At 42.5% G+C, this 18,045-nt stretch overlaps 1 protein-coding gene across 1 annotated transcript in view; it reads left to right on the forward strand.

Moving 5' to 3' along the window:
• The window catches only part of LOC109218464, a 44,184-nt gene extending 30,617 nt beyond the window's left edge, over positions 1 to 13,567 (forward strand). The window contains exon 8 of the mRNA XM_019382832.1: positions 13,276 to 13,567. Coding sequence (XP_019238377.1) covers positions 13,276 to 13,567 — 292 coding nt within the window. The remainder of the gene's footprint in view (positions 1 to 13,275) is intronic.
• The last annotated feature ends 4,478 nt before the right edge of the window (positions 13,568 to 18,045 follow it).

The following is an 18,045-nucleotide window of genomic DNA, read 5'->3' on the forward strand; positions in this document are numbered from 1 at the left end:
AAATCCGAAAATCAGTTAGTTAGTTAGTGTTAAGATTTAGGTTGGAATTTGTTTAGCTGATTAGTTTTCAGAATTACTAGTTTGACCATGATTAATTAGAGAGTTTAGGATAATTAACATAAGTTGGTAATTTTAGGGAACGATTCAGGGTACTGTAGGTATTTTACTTAAGGGACATTGTAATAGCAGGGAAGGGAACTCCCTAGAAGATTCCAGATAGGGTTCAAAACAGATTTTTAGGAAGTTAGTGGTGTTAACTTGAGTAACAAATCTGCAAATAAGGGACTAAGTGAGTAAAAATGAAAAATAAAAGAAGGACTAAAGGTGTAAATAGCAATCTGAAGGCAGCCCTAGGTTTTGCCTATAAAAAGGCATGCCTATTGCCTTGTGAAACAAGTTTTCAGCCTCTAAAAATTCCCCTCAAAAGCTTTCCATAAGCTCAAACTTATGAAATTTGAAATTCAAAAACAAAAAGTCCAAAAACTGTAGTTAAAGCAAATCTGAAGAGTTCTTCCTCTTTTAGATCATAGTTCTCCCAAAAATACAAAACAAAAAGCAACAGAAAAACCAAAAAAATATTGTTACATTGATTTTCATTAGATCATTTTCGAATTCCAACACTTTATTCAACTCTCTAGCTTATTTAGGATCCAAAACACCTTGAATTTCTCGGTTTTTGTTCGATAATTGAGATTTAAAAGCATCTGGAGTCATCTGTAAATTGGATCTGATTGGTTCGAGTGGGCTCGTGGGTTATTTGCTGAGTGTGTGAATTTCTGGGTTCAATTTCATGCTGGTTTGGGATTATTCAAGTTATATTTGGTTGATTGTTGATGTTGTCCTTCTCTAAATTCAATTCTGGACTGGTTTGATATCGTTTGCTGAGCTGTGAACTCAATTCTAAACTGCTGTTTGACATCTGCTGCTGGTGATCTCACTTTTTCCTTCTTATTTGCAATTACTAGGTACAAGCTCTAAACCATGGTGATGTGTATTTGATTTGAGAAGTTGAAATGAAAATTCTATTGCTCTTGGCTTGATGTTTATGTTATCCGCATCTATTCAATTTAGCTTGGTTTAATTTCATTTTTAGTAGTTAAATTTGTAATAACTTTGGACTGTATTGGACTGTTTAGATTACTTTAGTTTGGCTTAATAGGACTGTCAACTGCAATTGTGTAGTGTAGTTTTGTAGCATAACTTGACTTCAATTGGCATCTGACTCACGTAGGTTTACATACAGTGCTGGGATTAAGCTTTAACAGTAGCGTTTTATTTTAGTATATAAATTCAAATCCAAGCACGAAATACAGGTTTAAATCAGCCTAGGGATTGAACGTTCAACAGTTTTGTTTTGACCCTTGTATAATCCAATTCTGATTTCGTATTTAGTTGAATCATGAGTAGTCAATTATTTGTCGTAGTAAAGTTATTCTGAATTATTTAGTTGCTTTAGGCGTCAACTTGTTAAGGCTAGACTGTCTCAACTTCTGAAAATAGTCTTTTGTTCCATAGTTCACAAGTTAAAAGTGGATATCAAAGTACATGAACACATATAATTGTTTTGGGTTCAGTTGTCTTGATGTTAGGCCTAACAAGCTATAGGACCTTCATTGATCATATTCTCCGGTTGGGCCTGCTTTTCTTCTGCACAAGGCCCATGTTTGGGCAGCGTTTATTTATCGGCAGGATTGAATCTCTTTAGGGCCTGTTTTAAGGCCCACAAAACTGAACGTTTCTTTGGGGCTACTTTGTTTAAGTTCAATACCTATTTGGATATCTTAGCAATAATACATGGACGTTCTAATTAATTGGGGCCTTTTCTTATTAGTAGAGACAATACTTAATAGAAAAATCATAGTTCTTTTAGGTTGACTTTAAAATAAATGAGGTGCGCCGCGCCAAATAAAATCACAAATAGCGCGGCCCTCTTAACTGTTTTCTATAAAAAATATCTAGACCTCGGGACACGCCATTTAGCGAATTTCACGGCTTTCCCCAAAGATAATAACGCGTTAGTTGCTTTAGGCGCGTATTTTAATAACATTACCTTCTTAAATTCGGGTGTGCATTTATGTGACCCAAATCCAAATCCCAACGAAGTCGAAATGTGTCGAAAACTATGGGTGCATTTATGTGACGTGGTTCGAGACATGTTTTCACGACGTTGCAATTCTCTTTAAAAATAATAATAACAAAAAGCGGTTCAAAGTTCAAAAGCACATAGGTTAAAACATGTTCAAAAGTCAAATAAATAAGCCAAATATGACAGTTAAGCGACCATGCTAGAACCACGGAACCCGAGAATGCCTAACACCTTCTCCCGGGTTAACAGAATTCCTTATTCGGATCTCTGGTTCGCGGACTGCTAAACAGAGTCAATTTTCCTCGATTCGGGATTAAACCGGTGACTTGGGACACCATAAATCTCCCAAGTGGCGACTCTGATTTTTAATAAAAAATCCCGTTTCAATTGTCCTTTAATTGGAAAAACTCCTCTTTACACCCTACGGGGTGTAGCGAAAAAGGAGGTGTGACACCAACTACTCTGAAGAATAGGTAGTACACACAGGAATGAAGTGCGTAGACTTGGTCAGTCGATCCGCAATCACCCAAATAGCATTGAACTTTCTCAAAGTCCGTGGAAGTCCAACAACAAAGTCCATAGTGATCCTCTCCCACTTCAACTATGGAATATCCATCCGCTGGAGCAAGCCACCCTGTCTCTGATGCTCATATTTCACCTGCTGACACCGAGCTACAAATCCCACAATATCTTTTTTCATTCTCCTCCACCAATAGTGCTGCCTCAAATCTTGATACATCTTTGCGGCACCCGGATGAATGGAATACCGCGAGCTATGGGCCTCCTCCAGAATCAACTCTCAACGCCCATCCACATTAGGCACACAAATCCGGCCCTGCATCTTCAACACTCCGTCATCACCAATGGTCACATCTCTAGCATTATCATGCTGAACTCTGTCCTTAAGGACAAGCAAATGTGGATCATGATACTGGCACTCTCTGATGCGATAATATAAAGAAGACCGAGAAACCACACAAGCCAATACCCGACTGGGCTCCGAAATATCCAACATCACGAACCGATTGGCCAAGGCTTGAACATCAACTGCAAGAGGTCTCTCCCCAACTAGAATATATGCCAAACTCCCCATACTCACTGCCTCTCGGCTCTAAGCATCGGCCACCATATTGGCCTTCCCTGATGGTACAATATAGTTATATCGTAATCCTTAAGCAACTCCAACCATCTCAGCTGCCTCAAATTAAGATCCTTTTGCTTGAACAAATGCTGAAGACTGCGATGAACAGTGAACACCTCACAAGATACGCCATACAAGTAATGCCTCCAAATCTTCAATGTGTGAACTATGGCAGCCAACTCCAAATCATGAACAGGGTAGTTCTTCTCATGGGGCTTCAACTGACGAGAAGCATAAGAAATAAATCTACCCTCCTGTATCAACACACAACCAATCCCTACTCTCGAAGCATAACAATACACGGTATATGAACCTGAACCTGATGGCAAAACCAACACTGGAGCTGTGGTCAAGGCTGTCTTGAGCATCTGAAAGCTCTCCTCACACTCTTCCGACCATACAAATGAAGCACCCTTCTGAGTCAACTTGGTCAAGGGTGATGCGATAGATGAGAATCTCTGAACTAACCGGCGATAATAGCCCGCCAAACCAAGAAAGCTGTGAATCTCTGTAGCTGAGGACGGTCTGGTTCCAACTCTGAACCGCCTCTATCTTCTTTAAGTCAACCTGAATACCCTCACTGGACACCACGTGTCCCAAGAATACCACTGAACTGAGCCAAAACTCACACTTGGAGAACATTGCATAAAGCTTCTCCTCCCTCAATCTCTGCAACACAACCCTCAAATGCTCCACGTGCTCCTCCTAACTACGCGAATATACCAGAATATCATCAATGAAGACTATGACAAACGAGTCAAGATACGGCCGGAACACGTTGTTTATCAAATGCATGAACACTGTTAGGGCATTGGTCCGCCCAAAAGACATAACCAGGAACTCATAATGACCATATCTAGTACTGAAGGTCGTCTTAAGAATATCCGAATCCCTGATCTTCAACTGGTGATAACCTGAATGGAGATCAATCTTGGAGAACACCCTCGCTCCTTGAAGCTGGTCGAATAAATCATCAATGCGAGGCAAAGGATACTTGTTCATAATTGTTACCTTGTTCAATTGCCTATAATCAATGCACATTCTCATTGTTCCATCCTTTTTCTTCACAAACAGAACCGGCGCACCCCAAGGTGACACACTAGGCCAAATGAACCCCTTATTAAGGAGTTCCGGAAGCTGCTCCTTAAACTCCGCCAGTGCCATACGATACGGCGGAATAAAAATGGGCTGAATGCCCGGCACCAGGTCAATACCAAAATCAATATCCCTGTCCGGTGTCATGCCCGGTTGGTTTGCAGGAAATTCATCATGGAAATCCCTCACAACTGGAACAGAATTAATACTGGGAGTCTCAGCTCCTACATCCCTCACAAAGGCAAGATACGAAAGACAACCCTTCCCAACCATACGCTGGGCCTTCAAGAAAGAGATCACTCTACTAGGAACATAATCAGTCACACCTAGCCACTAGATCCGTGGCATACCCGGTATAGCAAATGTGACTGTCTTAGCATGACAGTCCAGAATAGTGTGACACGGAGATAGCCAATCCATGCCCAGAATGACATCGAAATCCACCATACTCAACAATAAAACATCAACTCGGGTCTCCAGACCCCCAATAGTCACCACTCATGACCGGCACACACGGTCTACTACAACAGTATCGTCCACCGGGGTAGATACATGAACAGGTAAAGCAAGAAACTTACGGGGCGTACCCAAATAACGAGCAAAGTATGATGACACATAAGAAAAGGTGGATCCAAGATCAAATAATATAGAGGCATATCTTTGGCAGACTGAAACGATACCTGTAATAACAGCATCTGAAGCAATACCATCAAGTCTGCTTGGAAGAGCATAGAAATGGGCCTGAATTCCCCCAAATGGACCTCCCTCTCCGGGGCGACCCCTGGCTGACTGACCTCCACCCCTTGATGGCTAGGCGGGTGGTGGTGAAGCAACTGGCACTGAAGCCGATGACTGACCCCTCTGCTGGGATAAACTAGCAAAACGACGAGGACACTTCCTCCACATGTGACCCATCTCGCCACACTCATAACAACTCCCAGGTACTGGAAAATGGGACTTAAAGGAACCCCTCGTATCGGAGTGAGTAGCAGATGCACTCGGCATAGAAGAGCCCTGAACTGAGGGAGCACGGGATGAACTCTAAGCTGGAAGGGCACTAAGTGATGACTGGCCCTGATGTGAACTGTGAGAACCATGACCCGATGACGCCCCACGATAACCTGGGCGTGCTGGCTGAGCAGGCCTAAATGGACAGCCTCTGTCGTGCTGAAAATGACCCCTCGAAGGAGCACCACTATAACTACCAGATCTTCGAGGCCTCTTGGCCTCCCTCTCCTCTCGCTCCTGGCGACGAACAGACTTAATCTCTCGGGCAATATATACAACCTCCTCGAATGTAGCACCAGTCACCCCCTCCCTGGTCATAAGAATACGGAGCTGATAAGTAAGACCATCAACAAACCTCCTAATCCTCTCTCTATCTGTCGGGACCAACCAGATGGCATGACGAGCCAACTTGGAGAACCTCAACTCATACTGCGACACGGTCATCTCCCCCTGACGCAACCAATCAAACTGCCTACGCAGCTCCTCTCTGTGAGACTGCGGCACATACTTCTTCAGAAAGAGAAAGGAGAACTGCTGCCAGGTAAGGGGTGTTGCACCAACAGGCCTACGCCTCTCAAAATCCTCCCACCAAGTGAAAGCAGGTCCTGAAAACTGATAGGTAGTGAAAGCGACCCCGCTAGTCTCCAACGCGGTACGAAGCATCTCTGACACATGTCCAAAAATCCCTAGGCATCCTCACCCGCTACACCACTGAAGGTCGGAGGCTGAAGCCTACCAAATCTCTCCAATATACGCTACTCGTCCTCTAGTATAGCAGGAACTACACAGTCCTGAGCAACTGCAACCGGCTGGGCGGGGTGTGCCCTGGCGTCTGAAGTCCCTGCACGACCTGCTCAGGTCCTGAAAACTGATAGGTAGTGAAAGCAAACCCGCTGGTCTCCAGAATACCCGCGGTACGAAGCATCCTCTGACACTTGTCCAAAAGCCCTGGGCATCCTCGCCCTCTACACCACAGAAGGTCGGAGGCTGAAGCCTACCAAATCTCTCCAATCTACGCTGCTCGTCCTCTGGTATAGCAGGAACTACATAGTCCTGAGCAGCTGCAACCAGCTGGGCGGGGTGTGCCCCCGGCGTCTGAAGTCCTTGCACGACCTGCTCATGTGTGCGAGCGGCGGGAGTCTGAACCACCACTATCTTCTTTAGGTAAACCTGAATACCCTCGCTGGACACCACGTGTCCCAAGAATGCCACTAAACCGAGCCAAAACTCACACTTGGAGAACTTGCATAAAGCTTCTCCTCCCTCAATCTCTGCAATACAACCCTCAAATGCTCCGCGTGTGCCTCCTGACTACGCGAATATACCAGAATATAATCAATGAAGACTATGACAAACGAGTCAAGATACGGCCGGAACACACTATTCATCAAATGCATGAATGCTGCTGGGGCATTGGTCAGCCCAAAAGACATAACCAGGAACTTATAATGACCATATCTGGTCCTGAAGGTCGTCTTAAGAATATCCGAATCCCTGATATTCAACTGGTGATAACCTGAACGGAGATCAATCTTGGAGAACACCCTTGCTCCCTGAAGCTGGTTGAATAAATCATCAATGCGAGGCAATGGATACTTGTTCTTACTTATTACCTTATTCAATTGCCTATAATCAATGCATATTCTCATTGTGCCCTCCTTCTTGTTCACAAACAGAACTGGCGCACCCCAAGGTGACACACTAGGCCGAATGAACCCTTTATCAAGGAGTTCTTGAAGCTGCTCCTTCAACTCCGCTGGTGCCATACGATATGGCGGAATAGAAATGGGCTGAGTGCCCGGCACCAGGTCAATACCAAAATCAATATCCCTATCCGGTGGCATGCCCGGTAGGTCTGCAGGAAATACATCAGGGAAATCCCTCACAACTGGAACTGAATCAATACTGGGAGTCTCAGCTCCGACATCCCTCACAAAGGCAAGATACAAAAGACAACCCTTCCCAACCATACGCTGGGCTTTTAAGAAAGAGTTCACTCTACTAGGAACATAACCAGTCACACCTCGCCACTCCATATGTGGCACACCCGGTATAGCCAATGTGACTGTCTTAGCATGACAATCTAGAATAGTGCAACATGAAGATAGCCAATCCATGCCCAGAATGACATCGAAATCCACCATACTAAATAATAAAAGATCAACTCGGGTCTCCAAACCCCCAATAGTCACCACACACGACCGGTACACACGGTCAACAACAACAATATCGCCGACCGGGGTAGATACATGAATAAGTAAAGCAAGAAACTCACGGGGCGTACCCAAATAACGAGCAAAGTATGATGACACATAAGAAAAGGTGGATCCGAGATCAAATAATACAGAGGAATCTCTGTGGCAGACTGAAACAATGCCTGTAATAACAGCATCTAAAGCAATAGCACCCTGTCTGCCTGGGAGAGCATAGAAATAGGCCTGACCGCCCCCTGATCGACCTCCCCCTCTGGGCGACCCCTGGCTGACTGACCTCCACCCCTATATGGCTGGGCGGGTGGTGGTGAAGCAACTGGAGCTGAAGCCGATAATTGACCCCTCTGCTGGGATGAACTAGCAAAACGACGAGGACACTACCTCCACATGTGACCCATCTCGCCACACTCATAACAACTCCTAGGTGCTGGAGAAGGGGACTTAAAGGGAACCCCTCGCACCAGAGTGAGTAGCAGATGCACTCGGCATAGAAGAGCCCTGAACTGAGGGAGCACGGGATGAACTCTGAGCTGGAAGGGCACTAAGTGATGATTGGCCCTGATGTGAACTGTGAGAACCATGACCCGATGATGCCCCACGATAACGTGGGCGTGCTGGCTGAGCATGCCTAAATGGACGGCCTCTGTCGTGCTGAAACTGACCGCTCAAAGGAGCACCACTATAACTACCAGATCCTCGAGGCCTCTTGGCCTCCCTCTTCTCTCGCTCCTGGCGACGAAGAGACTCAATCTCTCAGGCAATATCTACAACCTCCTCGAATGTAGCACCAGTCACCCTCTCCCTGGTCATAAGAATACGGAGCTGATAAGTAAGACCATCAACAAACCTCCTGATCCTCTCTCTATCTGTCGGGACCAACCAGATGGCATGACGAGCCAACTTGGAGAACCTCAACTCATACTGCAACACGGTCATCTCCCCCTGACGCAACCAATCAAACTGCCTACACAGCTCTTCTCTGTGAGATTGCGGCACATACTTCTCCAGAAAGAGAAAGGATAACTGCTGCCAGGTAAGGGTGTTGCACCAACAGCCCTACACCTCTCAAAATCCTCCCACCAAGTGAAAGCAGGTCCTGAAAACTGATAGGTAGTAAAAGCGACCCTGCTGGTCTCTAGAATACCCGCGGTAGAAGCATCCTCTAACACTTGTCCAAAAAGCCCTGCGCATCCTCGCCCTCTACACTACTAAAGGTCGGAGGCTGAAGCCCACCTAATCTCTCCAATCTACACTGCTCGTCCTCTGGTATAGCAGGAACTACATAGTCCTGAGCAGCTGCAACCGGCTGGGCGGGGTGTGCCCCCGGCGTCTGAAGTCCCTGCACGACCTGCTCAAGTGTGTGAGAGGCGGGAGTCTAACTACCTCCCCCATCCTGAGAAGTAGCTGCGGCTGTAGTGGCTGAAACCGCCTGAGCTAGGCCAGTGCAAACTGATAAGATCTGAGCCAAAGCCTCCTGAAGACCCGGAATCACATGGGCACAGCCGGTGCCTGAGCTGGTGCTGCTGGAGCGTCCACAGCTGGGACCTGGTCCTGAACTGGGGCAGCTGCTAGATCTACAGGTGCTCCCCTTGCTGCTCCGCCTCTACCACGAGCACGACCGCGTCCTCGGCCTCTGGTGGCACTGGTGGTCGTCCATCCTGTCCGGTAGCGCGTGTCCTCACCATGTGTGAGAGAATAGAATAACAAAAGTTTAGTACTCGGATCAACAAGTTCGCACGACAAGAATTTCAAGAATATGAAGTTTTTCCTAAAGGTTCTTCAGCCTCTCGAGGATAAATACAGACGTCTCCCTACCGATCCGCGAGACTCTACTAAACATGCTCATAACTCGTGAGACCTATGTAACCTAGGCTCTGATACCAACTTGTTATGACCTTAAACTCGAACCCGGTCGTGATGGCATCTCTCGTGAAGACAAGGCCATCCATTTAAACCCAATTCACTTTTTAAAACAGTTAAACAACACAAAGCAATCTAAAATATGATTTAGTAATATTAAGTAGCGGATAATATCAATAAAGTGCGGAAGTACAACCCAACACAGCCCTAACCGGGGTGTCACAAGTCACGAGCATCTATCAACATTGAATACTCAATTATGACTATAGAGTTTAATACAGAACTAAGGACATAAAGGAAAGAGATAGGGAGGAGCTCCGGGCTGCGAACGCCAACAGCTACCTAAAGACTCCTCGAGATCCACCTGAAGCTGGAAAGAATCAGCACTCGGGAGCGGGACCAGCAACGCCTGAATCTGCACACAAGGTGTAGGGAGTAAAGTGAGTACTCCAACTCAGTGAGTAACGAATGTAAATAACGACTAAAAGTAAGAAAACACGTAAAGCACAAGGCATTCTATAATGAAGCAGTAAAACCATTTAAAAGTAGTAAACCAGTGGAAAGTCAACTGAAATCCTTTTTCAACAATAAACAGGTAATTAACAGACAGTTAAGTTAAGGTAAACAAATAGAAGTCCGCCCCTCGGGCACAGTATCAACAAATCCGCCCCTCGGGCAACATCTTAGAACAATACCATCCCCTCGGGCTCAATCTCTCATCACAATGGGTACCCGCGCTCACTGGGGGTGTGCAGACTCCTAGAGGGGCCCTGTACGGCCCAAGCATAATAACAAGCCATCTCGTGGCAACAAAACTAGGCCCTCGGCCTCATATCAATCAAGCCACCTCGTGGCGTACATATCTCAGGCTCTCGGCCTCAAATCAGTATCAGTGTTTCCTCACGACATAGGCCCTAGGCCTTACTCAGCCAAAAATCCTCACAAGCCACTCGGGCAATAGTAAAACAATGTTTCTCAGCCCAAAACATCATTTAGAATATCATTGAAGTATTAAAACTGAGTAAACATGGCTGAGTATGAAAACAATGGAAAATAGCATGACTGAGTTCAAGTATAAAGTTAAAACAGTGAGGAAATATCAATAAGCATTCCCAGAGGGTTCAAATAGTAGGCACGAAGCCCAAATATGGCATTCAGCCCAAATAATGATGATAACAAATAGATTTCAATCAAATACACGATAAAATCATCAATCGGGGCGGACCAAGTCACAATCCCCAATAGTGTACGACCCCATGCTCGTCATCAAGCATGTGCCTCACCTCAACATAGCACTACGATGTGTAATCCGGGGTTTCAAACCCTCAGAACATCATTTACAATCATTACTCACCTCGAACCGGCTAAATCTCTAGCTCGCGATGCCTTTGCCCCTCGAATCGGCCTCCATGCGCGTCGAATCAATCCAAAATCAGAACGAGGACGTCAAAATACTCTAAGGGAACAAAGCCAAAGAGAAACAATCAATAAAAGGCACAAATCCCGAAATTACCAAAACCTGACCCCCGAGCTCACGTCTCAAAATTCAGAAACTTTTATACTAATAGATTCCTTATCCTCCCACGAGTTCATACATATCAAAATTTTGCAAATCCGACCCCAAATGGTCCTTCAAATCCCCAATTAAAAGTCCAAGTTTCCAAGCCCTAGTTCTTCAATTTTTTAGCTTAAGTTCCATAATTTTCTAGGTGAAATTCTCATAATAATCGAGTTTAAAGTCCAAGAATCTTACCTCCAAGTGATTCCCCTTGAATCCCTCTTCAATCTCCTTCAAAAATCTCCAAAAACGACCAGCTATGGAGGAAATAAGCCCCAAAATCGCGGACAAGACGAGCTTAAAAACCTTCTGCCCGGCCCAATTCCTTCTTCGCGAACGCGGTCAAACCCTTGCGTTCGCGAAGTACAAATTTACTTTGACCAACTTTTGTCTTACGCGAACGTGACATGACCATCGCGAATGCGATGGTTCCTCAGACTTACTCTTCGCGAACGCACTCCCTCTCCCGCGAACGCAATGAACAATTTAACCTCAAACCCCGCTGACCCAATTCCTCTACGCGATCGTGAAGCCCTTCTCGCGATAGTGATGCATCACTTCCCAACCCTCCGCGAACGCGAAGGCCAAAATTCCACGGACTTCCTCTGACTCTTCGCGAATGCGAGGGTCCACTCGCGAACGCGAAGAGTAAAAACCTGCAACAGCTGAACCTGCAACTTCTGCAATTTTTTTAACTCCAAAATGATATGTTCAACCCTTCGAAACTCACCCGAGGCCCCCGGGACCTCAACCAAAGGCACGAACACATCCTAATACCTTATTCAAACTTGTTCCAATCATCAAAACACCTCAAGCAACATCAAATCAACCAAAACACATCAGATTCAAGCCTAAGTTTCTAAAATCTTCCAAATTCCGCTTTTAATCAAAACCCAACCAAACCACGTCCGAATGACCTGAAATTTTGCACACACATCCCAAATGACACAACGGAACTACTGCAACTCTCGAAATTCCATTCTGACCCCTATATCAAAGTCTCGCCTATCAACCGGAAATCGCCAAAATATCAACTTCGCTAATTCAAGCCTAAATCTATTCCGCACCTCCAAAACTCATTCCTATCACACTCCTAAGTCATAAATGACCTCCAGAAGCTAACCAAACCATCGAAACTCACATCTGATACCTCTAACACATAAGTCAACATCCGGTTGACTTTCCAACTTAAACTTCCTTAAAAGAGACTAAGTGTCTCAAACCTTACCAAAATCATTCCGGATTCGATCCGACCAACCCGATACCACAAAACACGGATAACAAAGCATAAAGAAGCAGAAATGGGGGAACGGAGCGGTAACTCATGAGACGATTGGCCGGGTCGTCACATACACATGCTTGGTAACGGGCGTGTGGGGTGTACCGTAGGAATGTGACTTGGTAAATTCTATAGAACTGTGTAGTTGAATAAGTTGTTATTATCCGCACATTTTCTACGTAAAGAGAAATCAAACTACAAATCATGTTTGAAATTATGTTTAGGCTATGTTTTGCCACAATAGTGACCCACTGAGGCCGGGTACATGTTTAATTATCTGCTAACACCCAGTCACAGTTTTACTTGCATATTATGCCGCACTATCTATTGTTCATTATTGATGCATAACTTTATTGTTGTTTGTGTTGATTTTCATGATTTTTGAGAGCCCGAGAGAATGTAGAGACTTATGATTGAGTGAGGCCGAGGACCTGGTTGTGAGATATTGATACTGTAGAACATGAGTTGTCCGTGCGGATCCAGAGTGTTTTGTGACACTTAGTCCCTAAACGGAAGCTTAAGTTATAGGATTTTGACCGTAGTCAGAATTGTATGAAGACGACTCCAATATGGAATTTCATCGGTTCCTTTAGCTTTATTAGGTGATTTTGGGCTTAGGTGCATTTCCAGATTGTGTTTTGGAGGTCTGTAGCTTATTTAGGCTTGAAATGGCGAAAGTCGAATTTTTGAAGATTTTGGTCGGAAGTGGACTTTTTTGATACCGGGGTCGGATTCCAATTCCGAAAGTTAGATTAGGTCCCTAATGTTGAATATGAGTTGTGTGCAAAATTTGGGGTCAATCGGATGAGGGTTGATAGGTTTCGGCATCGGTTGTAGAAATTTAAAGTTTCAAGTTCATTAAGTTTGAATCGGAGGGTGATTCGTGTTTTTAGCTTTGTTTGATATGATTCAAGGGCTCGACTAAGTTTATATGGTATTTTAGGACTGGTTGGTATGTTTGGTTGGGGTCCCGGGGGCCTCAGGTGTGTTTTGAATGCCTAACGGATTGAATTTGGACTTAGGATATTGCTGAAGATTTGCTGGTTTCTGGACTTTCTCACCTGCAGAGGGGAGACCGCATCTACGGAGGGTAGCTCGCAGATGCGGCCCTGGTCTGGGTAGCCAGTGGTCGGAGGTGCAAAAAAGTGACCGCAGAAGCGGAGCCGCTCATGCGGAGAAGCGATTGCATAAGCAAAGGCCGAGCTGGGAAGGTTATCGCATAAGCGGACAGGGATCCCCAGGTGCGCACACGGAGGTGCGGCCACCTGATCGCAGAAGCAGACTATTGGCTGTAAGTGGAATTTTGGACTTTGAGAGCTCAGTGTAAGGCGATATTTCGAGGTTTCTTCAAGGAGATTGTTGGGGGTAAGTGATTCTAACCCGGATTGAACTATATTTCACGAATCTGTTACTATTTTCATCTTCTAATTTGGGACTTGAGTTGGAAATTTGGGGCAAAATGGTAGAAACTTCCTAGACTAATATTTCGATTTTTTAAAGGTGATTTGAGGCCAGATTTGAGTAATTCTTGTATGGTTGGATTCGTGAGTGATTAGGTGTTCATATTTTGTGACTTTTACCCGATTACGAGATGTGGGCCCGGGGAGACTTTTAGGGTCGATTTCCTAATTTCTTGCTTTCGCTTAGATTTTATTAATTAGATTAGTTTCTTATAGATATATTTATGATATGTAATTAATTTTGGCTAGATTTGGTCCATTCGGAGTTGGATATTCGTGGGAAAAAGCATTGCTACCGATTGATTGAGCTTGCTTCGAGGTATATGGCTTGCCTAACCTTGTGTGGGGGAAGTCCCCTTAGTATTTGGTACTGTTATGATATGTGAGCGCTGTGTACGCGAGGTGACGAGTGAGTACACGGCTTATTTGTTGAGAAACTTGATTTTTACAGTGTAATAACCTGTTTTCATCCTAATTGAGTATACTAGCATATGTGGATATCCTGTTAGCCTAGAATAGCATGTCTACGTGTCTTAATTATTTATCTGAACTCTTTGTAGCATGCTTAATGGATTCCTTCTTCTTTTCTTGATTTGTACTTAGTCTAAACTGTAGTTTTTCTTGCTGTAGCTGCTATCTTCATTTGTTTGAGCTGCGTGTTTATTTTTGGGACTACGGGACGGTATCCTGGGAGATCCCCCTGCACATTTACTTTTGAAACTACGGGGCGGTACCTCGGGAGTTCTCCTTGCACATTTACTTTTGGACTAGGAGGTTGTACCTCGGGACTTCTCCCCGCATATTTATTTTAGGACTACGAGACGGTATCCGGGAGATTCCCCGCTATTTAACCTGTGTGTTGTACTATTATTTGTTGCGTTTCCTTTTGTTAAACTCTAGTCTATTATTATATTGCATATTTTCCTGCCTTATTTATTATTGACCAGTGGGCCTGATTTGAACTCGTCACTACTCGACCGAGGTTAGGCTTGGCACTTACTGGGTACCATTGTGGTGTACTCATGCTACTTTTCACACATGTTTCCGTGTGCAGATCCAAGTACATCATTCCAGCCTCGCTATTAGTTATGCACCTACTACTGTTACAGAGACTTCAAGGTACATCTGCCGCGTCCGGATACCTAGGAGTCCCTCTCTATCTCTTTGTGTAGTTCTTCCTCTACTACTTCTAAATACTAATGTATAGAACAGTTAGTCAAATTCTTAGAATCTTGTGACTTATGATGTTCCGGGTCTTGGAAAAACTCTGTATGTATTTTTCGAGAGTTGTTATTGTATACGCCGAGCGGAATTTCTATCAATTATTTCAATACTGTTGTTGTTAGTGATTTAGATTTACGTTTTCATTTTCATTGTTATTTCGCAAATGTTAGGCTTACCTAGTCGTAGAGACTAGGTGTCGTCGCGACCTCTCACGGAGGGAAGATTGGGTCGTGACACTTCTCTATCTTCTTGCTTATTATATTTAGTCTCGGACTATTATAGATCGTGTTATTCCATACTTGTGATGTATAGATGCTCATATACTCTGTGACACCCTGATAGCTGGGAATTTCGCGTTGAGTTTTGGGTTTATGTCCCTGTTTATGGAAAAAAATTGTTATTTAAACTGCTTTAATTCATTTTTTTAAAAAGTGTTGGGATTATTTCGTAGTGTCAGCTTTTCTTATACCTCGATAGGCGCCATCACGACAAGTTAGAATTTTGGGTCGTGATATAAGAGCTCAAATCATCCTTCAAGAGAAGTCCATAATTTGAAACTTCTCCACTAAAAGAAGTCATAATCCAAACTTAAAAGAACCGAATAGTGAAATTATTGCTCTCTTTAAGTATCCTAATATCGCCACGTAAAAGAAGAACTTAAGAAACAACGATGGCAGAGGTGAAAGTTTATGGTATTATAACAGGCCACTTTAATAGATAGTAAAAATAAATTTCATATAACTTATTATATAATATATAACTTATTTATAATTTAGCTACAACTTTCATACATTATTTATACCTAGTTAAATACAACTACAATATCATACAACTTAAATACAATTTTCATACAAATTTTATACAATATGTCTTTTGTATAATTTGTATCAGATTTGTATATATTTTGTATGTGGTGTGTGCTACTTCCTCTCTAAAATTACAATCAAAACTTGCTCTCTTAATACAATTTTGATACATATCAACAAATTTATGTAAAAAGATAATATTGATAACTTTACATATTTTATACAACAATTCATACGTTATACAACTATTTTTTAACTTTCATACAACATTGAAATAAAAAAAATATAACTAAAACATAACGCAATTTAATATAATACAAATGTACTACAATTTCGTAAGTATATTACATGTCATATCTTCTTCGTTTTCGAGTTTCAATATAAAATTCAGCTAAAATATTAGTCAATCAATTAAATAGAATGAAGAAAAAAATTAATAATAGCATGAGAGAATGAAAGGAAAGAGAAAAAGGCCCGGACACATACTGAACCACAATATCACGAATTCATGAGGTTTTAGTTAAGATGTATGTATAACTAATTCAACTGAGTTTTCTATCTTTCCATAGTAATTTGGAGAAAATAAGTCTAATGTATGTAGCGTGTGCTTCTTCCTTTCTAAAACTTCAATCAAAACTTACTCTCTTAATACAATTTTAATACATATCAACAACTTTATGTAAAAAATAGTATTGATAACTTAAATACAAATTTTATAAAACAATTCATACGTTGCAACTATTTTTCAACTTTCATACAATATTTAAATAATATATATATATATATATATATATATATATATATATATATATATATATATATATTATATATATATAGCACAGCAGAAATACAATTTCCATACAATTATATACAACTTACTAACTATTTTGTAAGTATTTTTATGTCATGTGTTCTTCTTCTTCTTCTTCTTCTTCGAGTTTCAACCTGAATTCCATCCAAAATCAAGTCTAATCTTCACCAAAACACTTCCCCTCAAAAATTGAGATATAAACTCCAAATAATATTTCCAATTATTTGCAACCAACACCTCAATCCAAACAAATAATGATTTTTTGACAAACGCCAAATTCAATTTCAAAGTTCAAAAGCTTTTTAAATGGCTTTAAATGGTGGAGAGTAAAACACCTTTAGGGGTGGCAATTTGAGCCCAAATCCATCAACCCGTCCAGAGATTATGGGGTTTAGGTTACAAATATTTTAGCTCATGGGGTCAAATTTGGTTTAGCCCAAGTTAATCCAATTATATTTATATCCTATTCTGACCTTTAGCCAGCCCAATACAACACATGGAACTTAACCAAACAAAAGTTGAACCTCTTTTCCAAATAAACCGAAACCATCCGATACCACATTCATCCAAAAAAAAGATATGGCCATCTCTCTAGGTGCACAACCCTTTAGATCGTCTTATTCGTGCTTGAAAAACAACCCCCATGCTCCTTTTAATGGACATTCTTAGCGTCCCTCCTCTGATTTCGATTCATACTGAAAAATAGGTGAATAGTTGATAGCAGATGGGGGTCAAGCTAAAAGGCAGAGCTTAGAATTGGATTTCTAAGTTGGAAATCCGTTAGAAAAGCTGTAAGCATGCAATTGTGCTTGACGAAGACCACATGGCCTTATGGAAAGCGAAAAGATGAGTAAGCTTAGAAGGATCAACAAATCCAGGAGGTTGTTGCATGTATACCTCTTAACAAGTCAAAGACCATGGAGAAGCATTTTTCACGTCCAAGTTGACGAATGGGCCAAAATTTTCGTGAGTTATCTCAACCCAGACTTATATAGAAAATTTCATTTAGCTTGCCCCAATTTTACTTTTTTTTTTTTGTATTTTCAATTTTATGTTCTTTTGTTTTTCTGCATCACTCACCCGCCCCACCCCATCCCCAATATTTTTTCAACTTACACATTTAAAGGTAAAAGGTTTTTTTTATGCAAAATGAACATAGTTCTAAAACATGGATCAAGTTGGGCGGGTTGGGTTATGACCCATTGTTTAGCCCATCTTGACTCAGCTCATCTTAGCCCAAGTACACTTTGGGTTGGGTTGGACAATGACCCATTTATTAACCTAACCCATCTTGACCCGCCCAAATTCAGCCCAACCAGCCCATTTGCCACCCCTAAACACCTTCAAAATTTACAATTTCAATTTGAATACCAATTGTGCAAAATGAAAGAAAATTGCTAAGTTAAAACGATTGAAATCCATTGATGAATTCTATTAAAACTCTATACAACAAGAAAGCATGAAAAACAAAGAACATCAAATGAAGAAAAATGGGGGGGGGGGG

This window comes from Nicotiana attenuata, unplaced genomic scaffold, assembly GCF_001879085.1.
Source record: "Nicotiana attenuata strain UT unplaced genomic scaffold, NIATTr2, whole genome shotgun sequence".
In the NCBI taxonomy this organism is placed as follows: domain Eukaryota; kingdom Viridiplantae; phylum Streptophyta; class Magnoliopsida; order Solanales; family Solanaceae; genus Nicotiana; species Nicotiana attenuata.